At 47.3% G+C, this 15,166-nt stretch overlaps 1 protein-coding gene across 1 annotated transcript in view; it reads right to left on the reverse strand.

Annotated features, from left to right (window-relative positions):
* Window positions 1–307: 307 nt before the first annotated feature.
* The window catches only part of Srl (sarcalumenin), a 21,065-nt gene continuing 6,206 nt past the window's right edge, over window positions 308–15,166 (reverse strand). Inside the window, exons 4-7 of the mRNA XM_050136174.1 lie at window positions 13,755–13,850; window positions 8,535–8,651; window positions 7,043–7,276; window positions 308–3,431 (exon numbers count right to left, since the gene is read on the reverse strand). Of these exons, the coding sequence (XP_049992131.1) occupies window positions 2,620–3,431; window positions 7,043–7,276; window positions 8,535–8,651; window positions 13,755–13,850 (1,259 nt within the window). The 3' untranslated portion in view covers window positions 308–2,619. The remainder of the gene's footprint in view (window positions 3,432–7,042; window positions 7,277–8,534; window positions 8,652–13,754; window positions 13,851–15,166) is intronic.

Raw genomic sequence — 15,166 nt, forward strand, 5'->3', positions numbered from 1 at the left:
GCACCTACTGCTATCACTATCTGAGCTGCTCGGTGAAGGACCTGGGGATAGAAACTTCCAGTGATCCCTTTTCAAACGGGACACTACTCTGGGTGTCAGAAATAATGAAGTGAGGTGCTGCAGAGGGGAAGGTTCTTTGTGTTTCCTGCCATACAACAGTGGGCTTTGACGTCTTCACTGCTGGCTGTGAATGAGTTATCTTCCGCACCAGGAGGCTTGGTGCTAGAGAAACCACCAAAAGAGGTACCAGCACACATGCAAAACAAGGGCAGACGTTTATAAATTTCCAAGCTATCCCCCAGAAACTTGAAAATGAGTCTACTCTGCTGGGTAAAAGGAAGCTAAGAGATTCACCTGGCTGGACACAATCGAGAGGGACAAGGTGTTGAAGAGAGATTGGAACTTTATTGAGACGCCCTCCCTGACGAAGCCAGGATGGGAAGAAGACAGGAAAGGTCAGCCACTGTCCCAGCACCTACACGGATATTCCACTCAGGAATCTCCTCCTAGAGTCAGAATCCTACTCAGAATCCATCTCTGCAGAGCTGGGCACAGATGGGTGCTAACCCCTGTGCTGGCTCATCAGCAGCCCGTGGGCAGGAGAGGAAAGTGAACTGGGTGGGCGCGGGCAGGGAGGAGGGCAGCAGAATGGAGACAAAGAAGAAAAAGATGGAGGAAAACCCAGAAGGACAGTGACCCCGATAAAATGCCCCTCCCCCAACACCAATACTGGATGACTGTGTTTGCCTCGGCTCACCTGCTCCCCACCAAGCATGCAGGCCCTGACAGCTAGGACAGCTCCTCGACTGCACTGAGGGAAAGCAGAGTTGCTACACAAAGCCCTCAGGCATGAGGAGCATGAAGGGGAAAGGTGGGTGGGACAGTCTCTCCAGAGAATAAGTACTGGAGAGATGAGAGGAGCTTTGGGCTTGGATGCATATTTTAAGAGGAAAAGGTAGACTGCAGCTCATCTGCCCGAGCCACTAGGCACCATGCATGACCCTATGGAAGGAACAGTGTCCTGGCAGCTTTGGGACGTGTGACTTGTGGGAAGCCAAGGCAGCAGCTCCCCTCCCTCCCAGTTGGCGCCAGACTAAGTGCTCAAAGACATGAACTCCTAAACTGAAGTTCTCTATGTAGCCCTACCGCGTACCCATCTGCTTCTACTCCCTACCTGATCCTCAGAAGGAACAGCTCTGGCTCAACCTTCCTTCCCACTTTCCTTCTGCTCCAGATGACTCACTGGTACTGGTGGATCCCAACCCATGCCTCAAAGTCAAGGCAAAAGCAAAGACAGCTTGCTCCCCCCAAAAAAACGCAGCCAGCTGTGCTCAAAGGAAGCCCTCAAGACAGTCTGACCTTCACCTGACCTGCTCTATCCAAAAGCTCTTCATCCTCCCAAGGCTTCATGCCCCCATGCGCTCCAAGGTGGCAGCGTATTCTGCCATGCACGACTCTCAGGAGTCTTCTCTCTGTGCCCTCGAGTCTGTCATTGTCCTAGCTCTCTCTTGTACAGTGGACACACAGTGTGACGGTCCTGACTGCACTCAGTGGACATCTGCAGAAGTTCAGGTTGGATCTGAACCTCAGGCCTTGTCTGCCACCAATGCCACGGGGCTGGGGCTGGTTCTGAGTCTAGGGAATTTCTCTCAAAGGGAAATGTTGGTGCATCGGGGAATGGAGAAGGGAAGGAGAAGCCACACTTCTGGAAACCAGAGGAGACATGTCCTCTGTCAAGTGCTCCCACAAAGAAGTTGTAGAAACAGTTTCCTCTGAAACTTGGGAGAGGGGACTGTCCAGAGAAACCTCCAAGGACCAGGAAGGAGCAAGGTCACCATGTCCTTTCTGAAATCAACACCTTTGTGATCTGAGTTTTCCAAGACATGCAACAGACAAAGACACACTGCAAACCAACTAAGCCCTGAGCCCTTCATGTAAGTCACTTCCAGGAGGAAGAGTACTTGAGTTCGTCACTCAGTCACCCTCATTCTGGGGCCAACTGAGCTGAGCTCTCCAACTGAGACATCAATGAAATGATACCTGGAGAGGCCAGCCAACACTAATCTGAAAACTTTTAGTGTCCTGGATGCCCTACCCATTGGGAAGACAGGAAGAAGATTCCAAGGCTGGGTTCCAAGTCCATGAAGACCAGACTCAGAGACTGTCCACTGCTGGAAATCCACCCAAACTTAGGAGGGAGCTGAGGAGATGGGAACGGACAGAAGATTTGTGTGAAAGGAGTTGACACTGGACCTGAGAACCCTCTGTTGCTTGGGAAACTTCAGCTGAGTTTAGCTTATCTGACCCTCAGTATTTTAGTATTCATTAGGAGTTAGCTGCTCTCTGTCCCTCCAAGACATGACCCAGGAAAAACAAGGGAAGCCTGACTAGCCTGTGCCAGGCCTTCTAACTGAAGCAATAAGACAAGCAGACTATAATTCACAGTTTCCACTCTCCTCCCTTGTTCCTTCCCTGATTCACCGGCCTCAATGAACTCCCAAATCTCCAATTCAGACTGATTGTCACCAGTATGGCTCAAAGGGCTAAAACCGGGACTTCTCAGACGGTTAGGACACAAGCTCATTCACCCATGGGGCCCCGAGAATGGCTGAACATGACCTAGTGCTTTTTATAGCGATTCTTTGGGGCCTCGCCGCAACCTGTTTTGTCACAGTTAGGAGCACCTGGGTTCTTCCCAAGCCCCAGGCTCCCCAGAAGGCCGGGGAGCTCCTGGGTGATGGCCCGTTCAATCTTCTCCAGGAAGCAACCCCCCATGTAAGAGCACTGCTGAGAGAGGAGTTTGAAATTGGAAATGGGGTTGATGCCAAAGAAGTCCTTGTAGGCCTCACGGTTGGGAAGGTCAAACTTGCTGACGTTGGTCTTTGCCAGGATGGTCTTGAAAATGTAGAATTTATCAGGATCTTCCACAATGTCCTTAAAAACCAGTTCCCCATCACTGAAGAAGGTCATTTTGTCCTTGTAAGTCTGTAGATAGCGGTCAACTAGAAGGGCATGGATGCGGACGCGGATGGCATGCTGGCGAATAAAAGCAATCTTGTTCTCTAACCTGTTCTCAATCACCTGGTTCAGGTCTTCCAGCAGAGAGATCTCCTCTTTGAGGAACAGCTCCCGGTGGGTGTCGGGCTTATAGTCCTGTGGCCAGAAGGAGCTGACATAAACCCGTGGAGGCTCTGTGACGTTGATGAGCGGGGCCAGGCTCCAGAAAAGAGCTCCGTACACCCGCATGAGCATTTGCGTGGCCAGGTTGTCGGCCTTGTTCAGAATGATCCTTATCTGGGACTCCCGTCCCTTCAGCTGGCGGAAGAGCGTCTCCAGCTCCAGGCCCACGTCCAGCTTGGTGGGATCAAAGACAACAAAGATGAGGTCGGCTCTGTCGATGAACCACTGACACACGTCGTTGAAGGGGTAGCCTTGGGGGACAGGAACAAGAAGTCAACCTGAGTGGGACACACACAAAGCCCTTTGCACCTCCCTGAGCAGAGTCAAGCCCTGGCAATCTCCTGGATGTCTAGAGACCAGTGAGTGTTGTCTCATGCTTTTTGTCAACCTTTCATCAAGAGCAGTCTGACCCATGCTTTAATATACAGTGGCTCTGAATCCCTGGTGAAGTGAAGTATTTGTCCAAAGTGGAGCTCTTTAATGCAGTGTGTGGTAGTGCACTCCTGCAATCCCATCATTCTGGGAAGCAGAGGCAGGAGGATCTTCAGTTCAAGGCCAGGCTGAGCCATATAATGAGACACTGTTTCAAAAACAAAAGCAGCAACAAAAAGAAAAAACAGAGCTAGAGAGATGTCTCATTGGTTAAGAGCACTGGCTGCCCTTTCTGAGGACCCAGGTTCTGTCCCTAGCACCCACATGCCACTCACTACTGTCTAACTTGAGTCTCAGAGGAGCCAACTTCCTCTTCTGGCCTCCGTGGGTACCAGGCATGCGTATGGTCCAGACATACATGCAGGTAAAACACCCATACACATAAGACATTTGTTTTATTTTATTTCTGGTAAGGGTTTTTTGAGACAGGGTTTTTCTGTATAGCCCTGGCTGTCCTGGAACTCATACTTAGACAAGGCTGGCCTTGAACTCAGAGATTTACCTGCCTCTGCCTCCTGAAGGCTGAGATTAAAGGTGTGCTCCACCATCGTCCAGCTAAAAAGTAATAAAAATTTTCAAAGAAAAAAAGCAAGTGGTTTTCCAAATGTCTAAAAGGATCTAGGACAATGGCAAAGATGTTGAAAGAACTATCCAGAAGTCAGAAGGAAGGGGATGTGTGACTGCAGGAGACAAAATGTGGGTGAGTGTCCGCCGAGACCTGGGCTAGTGACAGACCAGCTGGATGCTCACTGCTCTTAAATTCTAGGTCATAAGCTATAAAAATTACAAAAAGAACAGTAATACTAAAGCTAACTTAAAGACTACCGTGTTAGGCTGGATGTATTGGCGCATGCATTTAGTCCCAGCACTCAGGAGGCAGAAGCAAGAGGATCTCTGTAAGGCCAGCCTGATTGTCATAGCAAGCTCCAGAACAGCCAGATCTGTCTCAAAAACAAATAAAAATAATAAGGGAGACAGACAGGATGGAAAAACTACTGTGCTTCAGACAGGAAAGACGCAGCTTAAATCTGCAGCCACACAGGGGCTTGCTATATAGTAATTCTTCTTACCTGCTGTGTTCTTATTTACAAAACAAGATGACAAGGAACACCACTGCGGTGGCTCTTCTTGGTTGGTCAACTTGACTACATAGGGAATGAACTGTGAGGGACTTTTCTTAATTGGATCATTTGAAGTGGGAAGACCCACTTTTAATCTGATCTTTTGAGTTGGGAACAGCCACCTCTAATCTGACCACACCTTCTGCTGGTAGCCTATAAAAAGGACACAGAAGAAGGAAGTTTTCTCTCTTTGCCTGCTTGCCCTCCAGTTCACTGCCAAGTTCATGCCTTCACTGGCATTAGAGCCAACTTCTCCAGGAGTCCAGCAGTACTGAAGACCAGCTGAGACATCCTGCCCAGCAGACTGAAAAACTACTGGATTCTTGGATTTTCTGTTAGTAGACAACAGTTACTTATAATCCATTCTAATAAATTTCCTTTATATCTATATGTAGAGATAGATAGAGAGCAATATGACATATCTATTGTATATAGAGGTGATAGATAGATAGAGAGATAATTAGATTCATTCTGTAAGTTCTGTTTCTCCAAAGAACCATGACTAATACAAAGAGTTTCAAAAACACTAATTTTTTTTAACCAATAAAATAATGTATAGAGCTAAGTGAAGTGAAACATGCCCCCAGCAGTGCTGAAGCAGCATGGGCAGCCCACTTATATTGGGTTTCATGGTCAGAGTTGATGAAAACAACGGACCAGGTCTCTTCCTAAAGGAACAGGTTCCACTGAGATACAAACTCAGGTCGCTGGATTCAGAGTCCATAGCGTTAACCATTACACCACAGGAGTTGGTGCCAATATATAAAGCTATCTGATTTATAGTACGGCCTAATATGATTATATAACTAAATTATATTATTGCCAATAAATCAGGGTTCAGTTATGCTGTGGAACAATCTTTTTGTTCTCTATGACTATGAATTCTTCTCATTGGTTAATGGAAAGCTAACTGCCCAATAGCTAGGCAAGGAAAGGGTAGGGGGGACTTGCAGACAAAAAGAGAGTGCAAGGAAGAAGGGAGCAAAGTCACCAGACAGATGTGGAAGAAGCCAGATGAATATGCCGTGCTGAAAAAGATACTGCCACATGGTAGAGCGTAGATAAGAAATATGGGTTAATTTAAAAAGAGTTAGTAACACACCTAAGCTATCAGCTGAGCATTTATAATTAATGATAAGTCTCTGAGCATTTATTGGGGAGTCAGAAGTCCCTACAAAAAACTCCACCTACACAGTTATAACCCAAATGCGTCATAACCATAAACTGAGATTTGCCATTTGATCACCTATTACTATGACTGCCCTGGTTAGGACACATCAGTGCAGATAGCCCTGTGCCATGTCAGTATTCAATGCCCTATGATACAGCCTAATGCTTACCAGGCCCAAATAGCAATGCCCTGCGTCTGAGGAAGGCAGGGGCTGGGTTTAGATAATAAAGGTTTAGATTAAAGCAGGCCCAACAAAGCAGGTGTTGGGAGTAAGAAAAGATGTAGATCATGTTCAACAGAATAAGCCCATGCCCAAGACCCAGGTTAGCGAATTCAAGTATAAATCACTGGGATACAATTAGTCTAGGCCTTCCACTATTCAGGGTAGACTGGGAACCCAAAGACAGCTAGTCCCCAGCTTGGACATCTCCAGAATCTTACAGGGAAGACCAGTACTCCCCCTAGGAAGCTACTGACCGTCTCCAAATCAGGCAGCCCGTTAGGAGGCAGAGAACACGACACTTGAGTTCCCAAGTGGTTACCACAGCAACAGTGAGAAGGGGTGGAGGTGAAGAGCATCTCTTCATCTTGAACATTAACCACCCTGTTCCTCTGCTGGCCTGCCACCCTCTGCTGCTCAGTGTCCTAAGACAGAGCTCTTGCTGTCCAGAAGTGTGTGTGTGTGTGTGTGTGTGTGTGTGAAAGTGAGTGTGCCCACAAGTGTGTATACATTGAGAGGAGGAGGACTACTTTCTGTCCTATTTCTTTAAGACAAGGCCTCTCATTTTGGCTAGGCTGGCTTGGCCACAGAGTTCCAGGATTCAGGGATCCAACGATGCCCACCCTGCAACACTGGCGTTGAAGGCACAGGTAACCATGCCTCACTTTTTTGGTTTTTCTGAGTCAGGGTTTCTCTGTGTAACAGCTCTGACTGGCCTGGAACTCACTCTGTAGTCCAGGCTGGGCTGGAACTCACAGAGATCCAACCTGCATCTGCCTCCCAAGTACTGGGATTAAAGGTGTGTGCCACCACAGCCATGCCTCACTTTTTACATGGGTGGTAAGGGTGTGAATTCAGGTCCCCATGCTTTCAGGGCAAGTATCTCACTCTGAGCACATCTCCAGGCCCATAAATTACCTCTTTCCTGTTGTTTGCGGTTCTCAATGATGCCTGGTGTATCTACAAAAGTGACTCGTTCTAGAAGTTTGTGGGGAACCTCGATGCCAATCAACTTCTCCAGAAAATTCTGGCCAAACTTTTCGAGGGGTGAGAAGGATCGGGCGCTGTCAGCAGCCATGACGATGCCCTCAATGGTTTTCAGCTTGGGCCCGTGCATAAGGACGGTGAACTCGGAGGTGGTAGGTTCAGCACCTGCATCCACGGTGAGAGGTGGAAAAGCAACCAGTGAGAAACAGACTTCTGGAAGGGGTGTGCACAGGAAGACGTCTTGGAAAGGACAGGACAGGTGTGCTAGGTTCCTGCCTTCTCACTTTCTGATTGTGCCAAAATACAATATACAGAACATAATATTTGCATTTTAACCTTTAAACCTATAGTTCGATAGCATTAAATATATTCACATTATCATGCGACCAGTTAGTTATCCTCACTTTACAAAACAGTTATCATCTTCCCACACTGAAACTCTTGTTTCCACTAGGTAGTAACTCCCTTCTCCTTCCTTGGCAACCTCTATTCTTTCTCTGCCTCTGATTTGTCCTGTTGTGGCACCTCATGTGAGTAGAATCATACAGTATCTGTGCTACTGTGCCTGGCTTGTTTTATTTAGCACATTTTCAAGATTTATTCATATTGTGGCAAGGATGTATCCGATGTGTTCTGACAGCATGCATGCTTCATTCCTTTCTGTCTGTGTTCATGTGTATTGTATGCACATGCGTGTGTGCGTGCATGTATGTGTGCTTATGTGTATGTGCATGCGCACATTGTGTGGGCACATGTATGTGTGTGTGTGTGTTGCATGCACCTGCCATGGCATAAGGGTGGAGGTCAGAAGGCAGACAACTGTGAGTACTATCACCTTCTACCTTATCTCTTGTACACTGCTGCACAGGCCAGGTTAGCTGACCTCCAGGCTTTCAGAGGTTCTCCTATCTCCTATTTCAATCTCCCTATAGAAGAACTGCAATCACAGACACATGTGCTACTCAGCTGGGCCTTTTTTTTTTCCAAGATAGGGTTTCTCTGTAGCTTTGGAGCCTTTGTAGACCAGGCTGACCTCAAACTCAGAGATCTACCTGCCTCTGCCTCCCGAGTGCCACCCCGCCCAGCCTCTACCTGACTTTTTCTTGGATCCTAGGGACCTGACATCAAATCATCAGGCTTGCACAGCAAGCGCTTTATCCACTGCGCTGTGTCCCCGGCCATGCAGCATCCCTCTCTCAGCTAGCGCTCCCCTGGCTGCACGGGCTACAGTCTGGTTATTCCTTCGTCCAACAGTGGACAGGAGTTGTTTCTACTTTGGGACTTTTATGAATAATGCTGCCATGGAGGTGAAAGAACTGCTGGTTCTTGCAGGTCATTTTCGTTCATATTATTAAGGGCATACAAGTGCTTTGATTATTCATCTGCTTTAACAATTTAATCACTCCCTCCACCAGATTCTCACCTGTATAAAGCTGGTAGCGAGTTTCTTCTAACCCAAGGAGGTAGTTTATCATGGTGGATTTGCCAACGCTCCACGGTCCCAGGAACAGCACCATTGGCTTGGAGGTGATCTCTCCATCTACAACAGCAAGAGTTAGAAATAGAAGTGAGCTGGCATCAGTCCTTACTGTAGGAGCAGCCCTGCTCCCCAAAGCACCCTGCACCCCACTGTCTTCCAGCTGCTCGGGGTTCCCTGTGGATCAAGCTGGGCAGCGGTCAGTGACTTTCTTGCTTTACGAGAACATTTGCTCAAAAGACACCAGGAGCATTTTGACCTTTTCCAGATCCTTGGCACATCTGCCTGCACCAGAAGGAAGAGCCAAGCAGATTAATACATATTGGCTCAGTGCTCGCGCTGGGTGCAGTCTCCTGCCTAAATCTAGAGACGAATGGGTCATACAAAGGGCGGAGCTTCACACTGAGAAAGACTGGATTTTGCTCCGCAGACCAGGAACAAGAGAAGAAGGACATGGAAGAGGCATGCACAGTGAGCTCCATCCACCCTCCAGGCTCTGCAGCTTCCCCTCCTCTCCACTGTGGCTCCCCAAATCCCCACCTCAAGCTCAAATATTCTAATCTCAGATATCCTGCTCCAAAGTTCACGATAAGCCTTCCAGGGTCTGAAACCAAGCACTAAAAACTAGGATTCTTAAATACTTCGGCGCTGAGACCAAGGTCCTCCCTGACGCCATGCTGGGAAGCACACCCTACCAAGGCTACTCAGCTGGGAGAAAACGGAATTCTTTAGTGTTTTCAAAAACAGGGATGGGGGTTTGGAGGGAGCTCAGGGGCAGAGCATTTGCATAGCACGTGTGAGGCCCAGGTTCAATCCCTAGTACTGCAAACATAAAATAAAAACAAATGGGGGCAAAATAGAGGGTGAGGACCTTTGGACAGAGAAATGGTTTGTCTTATTGTTGACTCTGCTCCTCTCGGTTCTTTTCTGAATGGGTCTACTGCACACCTGCATTCTCCAGACTTTGGCCTTCCTGAATCTGCAAATAGTCCTCAAAATGCAGGCCTCCTTTTTAAACTTCTTTTTCATTTATTTCCTGTAATTCTGTATAATGTTTTGATTCCAAAGTCTGAAGTAAAAATGGTCCACTCTGTCTGGGCCCTAACACCCTCTCTAGTAGGAACTAATCTTAGGGGTTTTTTTTCTATTTTTTTTTTTTTTATTTTGAGACAAGGTTGTGTTATATTGCCCAGATGATCTCAAAGTCCTGGGCTCAAGAATCCAGTAATTCTCCTACCTCAGCTTCCAGAGCATCTGGACTCTTTTGCCACTGCACTGAGCAGCATTGCTTGCTAACTGCTGGCATTTTCCCAACTGTCTTGATGTGTATGTATAATCAATATTTTAGATATCCCAGGTCATCGTTTCTGTACAGTATATAGTATGATTGTCCTTCTGTGCCTCCCTTTTGGATGCATGGCTTTTGTTTCTCTGAGGTAAATAAAGTCCTGGAAGATGGTGTCTTGTGCGTGGTGAGCACGTATCCATGGCCTGGTCCCTTCCCTCCTGCCTGCAAATAAACATGAGAGGCCCTCCAGCCTGGGGACAAGATGATGTGCAGGTCCATAGGGGTCCGTCCAGTAACAGAGACTTTCAAAAAGCCAGTGAGTTCTCAGACAGGGCTTCCGGGTGCTGCTGGTCCAACTCTGCACAGCAGGGGGCATCGTGGACATATGTGGGAGGCTTGAAGGTTAGGGGTCATGCAGGAAGCTGGCAAGAGATTAGGGCGGAGAAGCCAAGTCCAGAAAGGGAAGCCATAAAAGAGCCAATTGGCCTTTGCTGAGAACCGGTCCTGGGGCAGTTGGCAACCTCTTGGCCACTGAGGCTTTAAGTCTGGAGTTTCCCCAGGAGGGCCATGCCGTGCTTGCTGTCAGAGCAGGGAGAGAAGGCAAATGCAGAGGACAAAAGAAAGCCACTGGGAGATTCCGTGACCTCATACCAGGGTCCGCATGTCCTCCGAGAAGCAGAAGAGGACCGCGGGCTCGCAGGCTTGTGAGAACGGCGGAAGTGACGGAACAGAGAATCCCCGAGGAAAGAAAGAGAATCACAGTCCTGGCGGCAGCGTCACGGCCAGGGCAACCAGCACACCTGGCATTAGGTTCCTTTCTGTAAAGCGGGGCTATCTATGCCCTCAGATACCACAGCCGAGTAACACAGGGAGAGATTTGTGATATCAATTACAATTAAAACAAGGGTTGGGGTTATGGCTCAGTGGTAAAGCACTTGCCTAGGGTGTTCAAGGCCCTGGGTTCCATCCCCAGAACCAAAAAGAAAAAATAACAATTATGAAAACTTTAAAACAGGAGTAAGATTAGCTGTGGCTATAGGGCAGTGACAGGGCACCTTAGTGTGTCTGGAGTCACAGTGACAGGGCACCTTAGCATGTCTGGAGTCTCAGTGACTGACAGAACACCTTAGCGTGTCTGGAGTCACAGTGACGGGGCACCTTAGCGTGTCTGGAGTCGCAGTGACAGGGCACCTTAGCGTGTCTGGAGTCTCAGTGACTGACAGAACACCTTAGCGTGTCTGGAGTCGCAGTGACGGGGCACCTTAACGTGTCTGGAGTCTGAGGTGTAGCCCCAGCATGGCAAAAATGAGTAACACTTTCAAAACTGGCAAATTGTGGTGGAACACAAATTGTCTGGTACGTTCTGTGAGTACAGATTAGACTATTTCAAGGAGAATTTGCAACAATAATCAATTATAATGTTCCATATTAATTTTTTAAACATTTATTTATGGAGCTGGGATGTTCCAGAGGATAAATTGTGGGAGTTGGTTCTCTCCTTCCACCTTGTAGGTTATCAGGGCTGGAAGAAGGTGCTTTTACCCCCTGAGCCATCTTGTTGGCCCCTCTACTATAGTATTTTAAAAACAAGCGAGCAAGCAAACAAAATATGCCCTACAAATATCTATGTACAAAACAGTGATTATACTAGTGTTTGAAATGTTTTAACTTCAGTTTTTCCCAGACAGCATCTCACTCTAAAGCTGAGGGTGGCCTGAATTCACCTGTAGTCCAGACTGGCTTTAAATGCTCAGCGATCCTCTTGCCTCCGCCTGCCCAGTGCTGGAAGTCCAGGCATAGCCACCATGCCCAGTCCTGGAGCACTACATTTTTTAATTTATCTGATGTGTACATAATGATGTTTGCATGTGTGTAAGTGTGCACAGTGTGGTGTGTGTACAAGGTCAGAGGACAACTTTCAGGGGCTGATTCTCTCCTTCTACTATATGGACAACTCAAGGCATCAGGCTTAGAGACAAGTACCTTTGCCTGCTGAGCCGCCTCACTAGCCGCACATGTGTGGGGAGGGATAACTTTTTAAGCTCCTGCTCTCACTCTGTAGTCCAGACTGACCTCAAACTCACAGAGATCCGCCTGCCTCTGCCTCCTGAGTGCTGGGACTAAAAGTGTGCGCCACCACTCACAGCTACTAGACCCATTTAAAAAAAAAATAGAACAGGATAAGCACCTATTGTCCGTCGGAAATTAGATACTAGTTGTACAGAGCCTGGTGTGTTCTTAGAAGACAGGGCCAAAAATCCTCAATAAAGAATAATGGAGAGTCATGCATGCATGCACACACATATATATGTATAAACACACATGTATGCACAGTTGGTATAATATGATTCCGTGTATGTAAGAAGAAAAAGGCATGTCTATGCTCATAGATAGAGAGTAATTGTCTGGAAGATTCTATTACTTCCTGTAGTCTTGAGCACTATAACAGGAAACTGAGTGGGTGTTTCCGGGAGTGGAATTAGATAGATTGAAGATCAAGAAAGAAACTGTGTTTGTGTCTATGTGCAGGTGTATGTGTGTGTGAGTGTATGTCTGTATGAGTCTGTGAGTGTATGTGTGTGAGTGTATATGTGTATGTGTGAGTGAGTGTGTGTGTCTATGTGTATGTGTATGTGTGTGTGAGTGTATGTCTGTATGAGTGTGTGAGTGCATATGTATGTGTGTATGTGAGTGTATGTCTGTATGAGTCTGTGAGTGTATGTATATGTGTGAATGTGAGTGTATGTCAGTATGAGTGTGTGAATGTATGTGTGTGAGTGTATATGTGTATGTGTGTGAGTGTATATGTGTATGTGTGTAAGTGTATATGTGTATGTGTGTAAGTGTATATGTGAGTGTGAGTATGTGAGTGTATATATGAGTGTGTGAGAGAGAGAGAGAGAGAGAGAGAGAGAGAGAGAGAGAGAGAGAGAGAGAGAGAGAGAGAGAGAGAGAGAGAAAGAGAGAGAGAGAGTGTGTGTGTGTATGTGTGTGATGTTTTGGAGACAGGTCTTCCCATGTAGTAGCCCAGAACTCACTGTGTAGCCTGATCTGGCCACAATGTTATGATTCTCCTGCTTCTGCCCCCCCAAATCTAGGATTGTAGTTATATGCCATCACGCCTGGCTTTGTTTCAGTATAAATTATTTCATATTATTTGAATACAATTGAAACAAGGATGTCTTACTTTTATCATTTTAAAAGCCAAGTTTTAAAGAATCCAGGTCCTATGCTGGGGGCAGTAGGACGTGTGTGTAAAGCCAGCTCTCAGAAAGCTAAGACAGGAGCTTCCGAAGTTCAAAACCAGCATGAGCTACGTAGTGAGACTTTGTCCCAGAAATCAACAGCAGCAGCCAAGTGTGGTGGCACATGCACTTGGAGGGCAGAGGAAAGCTGATCTCTGTGAGTTTGAGGTCAGCCTGGTCTACAGAGACAGTTCCAGGACAGCCAGGGCCACATAGTGAGACCCTGTCTCAAAAACATACATACACAAAAAAATCATCACCGTCATCACCCAGGCCCAAAGGAGGCTTCCCAGAGGAGCAATAAGGAGGCAGGAGAAATACGGTCATATGGAGGCCCGTGTGAATAGGGAGCCTGGTGGCCCTTGAGCCCAGGAGGGATCTCACAGGCCTTACACCTGGAAATAAAATGCCTACTGCTGAGACAAAGTGCTTGACAATGAAACCTGTCACCCTCTTAGAGTACTGAGCACTCACTGCTCTAGGAAAGGCCCCTTCCAAGGCCTGAGTTCCTGTCCTCCACTCCTCCTGGAGTCCTAGCACACACCACACATGAATCTCGTGAGCCTACGTGGACACCAGAGAGGTGTGCGTGGGTAAAGGGCCAGAGCCCAGTTCAGGGTCGTGATGTTGTACCTGTGATCTCATGCTGTCTCAGCTCATTGTACTTGTAAGACTGCTCCAAGGGCTTGATGGACGTATGGTAGATCTTCCGCAGCCGCTGCAGTACCGCTGGGAGGAAGGAGCAGGGAGTGAGCATCAGGCAGGCCACACACACACACACACACACACACACATACACACACACACACACACACACACACACACACTGCTGCTCCTCATTCTAGGGCCATCTCACACCCTGAAAGAGTCTCTCTCTGCCTGTGAGGAAAGCCACCGCAGTCCAAGATCGTGACATTATTGTGTTTAGGAAGGAACTGGTACCCATCCCACCCTCATAAATCCTCAACCAAAAGTGTTTTCCTACCCAATCTGCAAAAACTTCTGAGGTATTTAAGAAACAAAGCAAAAACTAATTCTTGGCCGAGCACTATGTTATACACTTTTAATCCTAGCATTCAAGAGACAGAGTGACTGGGTTTCTGTGATTCCAGTAGCATCTTGGTCTACACAGCAAGTTCCAAGCCACCAGGTTACATAGTGGGACATTGTCTCAATAATAATAATAATAATAATAATAATAATAATAATAATAAAATAGACTTATTCTTGGGTAGGTATATGGCTCAGTTGGTAAAGTGCTTACCTGTCATGCATGAGCACAGAAACCTGAGTTCAATCCCTAGTCCCATAAAAACAGAAAAAAAAAAAAACCCAGGTGTGTAGGCACACACCTACAATATCTACTAAGGGGTGATAGCAGGAAGATCGGGGGTTCAAGGTTATCCTCTGCTCCTCTGTAGGGAGTTTGAGGCCAACCTGAGCTACATGAGACACTGTCTCAAGGAAAGTTAAATAGAAACCCTAATATTCCCTTCCTTCCTCACTTCAATGGTGCATCCAGAAAAGCTAGGCTGCTTTCAGCCTGGCTGAAAGCTCTGTCCTTGGGAGACGAGAATCTCACGTCTGTGCCTGTTTGTGCTGTCAAGGTCTCTCTAGAGTGCCCAGCACGCCTGTGGCACAATTTTGTTTCCTGGGGGATTCAGCCATGCCCCATGTTCTGGGGGAGCAGAAACCTAGGGTGCAACTGAGAACTTTGTGGGGGGCGTGTAGCACAAGAGGACAGTATGGGGAGCAAGAATACGTCGTTCTAGTCCTTGCACTGTTCTCTGTCTCTGTGCCAAGAGCAAATTGCTGTATTAATCTGTGCCTGCCTAGTTAATCAATCAAGAAAAGATAACAAACCATCATTGAATCCTTGGATCATTGTGGGGGCAAAGTAAAACATAAATATGAGTTTGTAAACTAAAATCCAAGCAGATAGGATGGATTCTTATTAACCATCCTCCCTCCACAAGGACAGTGGTGGGGTGGTAGGGTGGTGGGGTGGTAGGGTAGTGGGGGGGGGGGGGGGTGGGGGGGTAGGG

The sequence above is a fragment of the Alexandromys fortis genome, unplaced genomic scaffold, assembly GCF_014885135.2.
Source record: "Alexandromys fortis isolate MF-2015 unplaced genomic scaffold, M_Fortis_MF-2015_v1.1 scaffold_29, whole genome shotgun sequence".
NCBI classification, from domain to species: domain Eukaryota; kingdom Metazoa; phylum Chordata; class Mammalia; order Rodentia; family Cricetidae; genus Alexandromys; species Alexandromys fortis.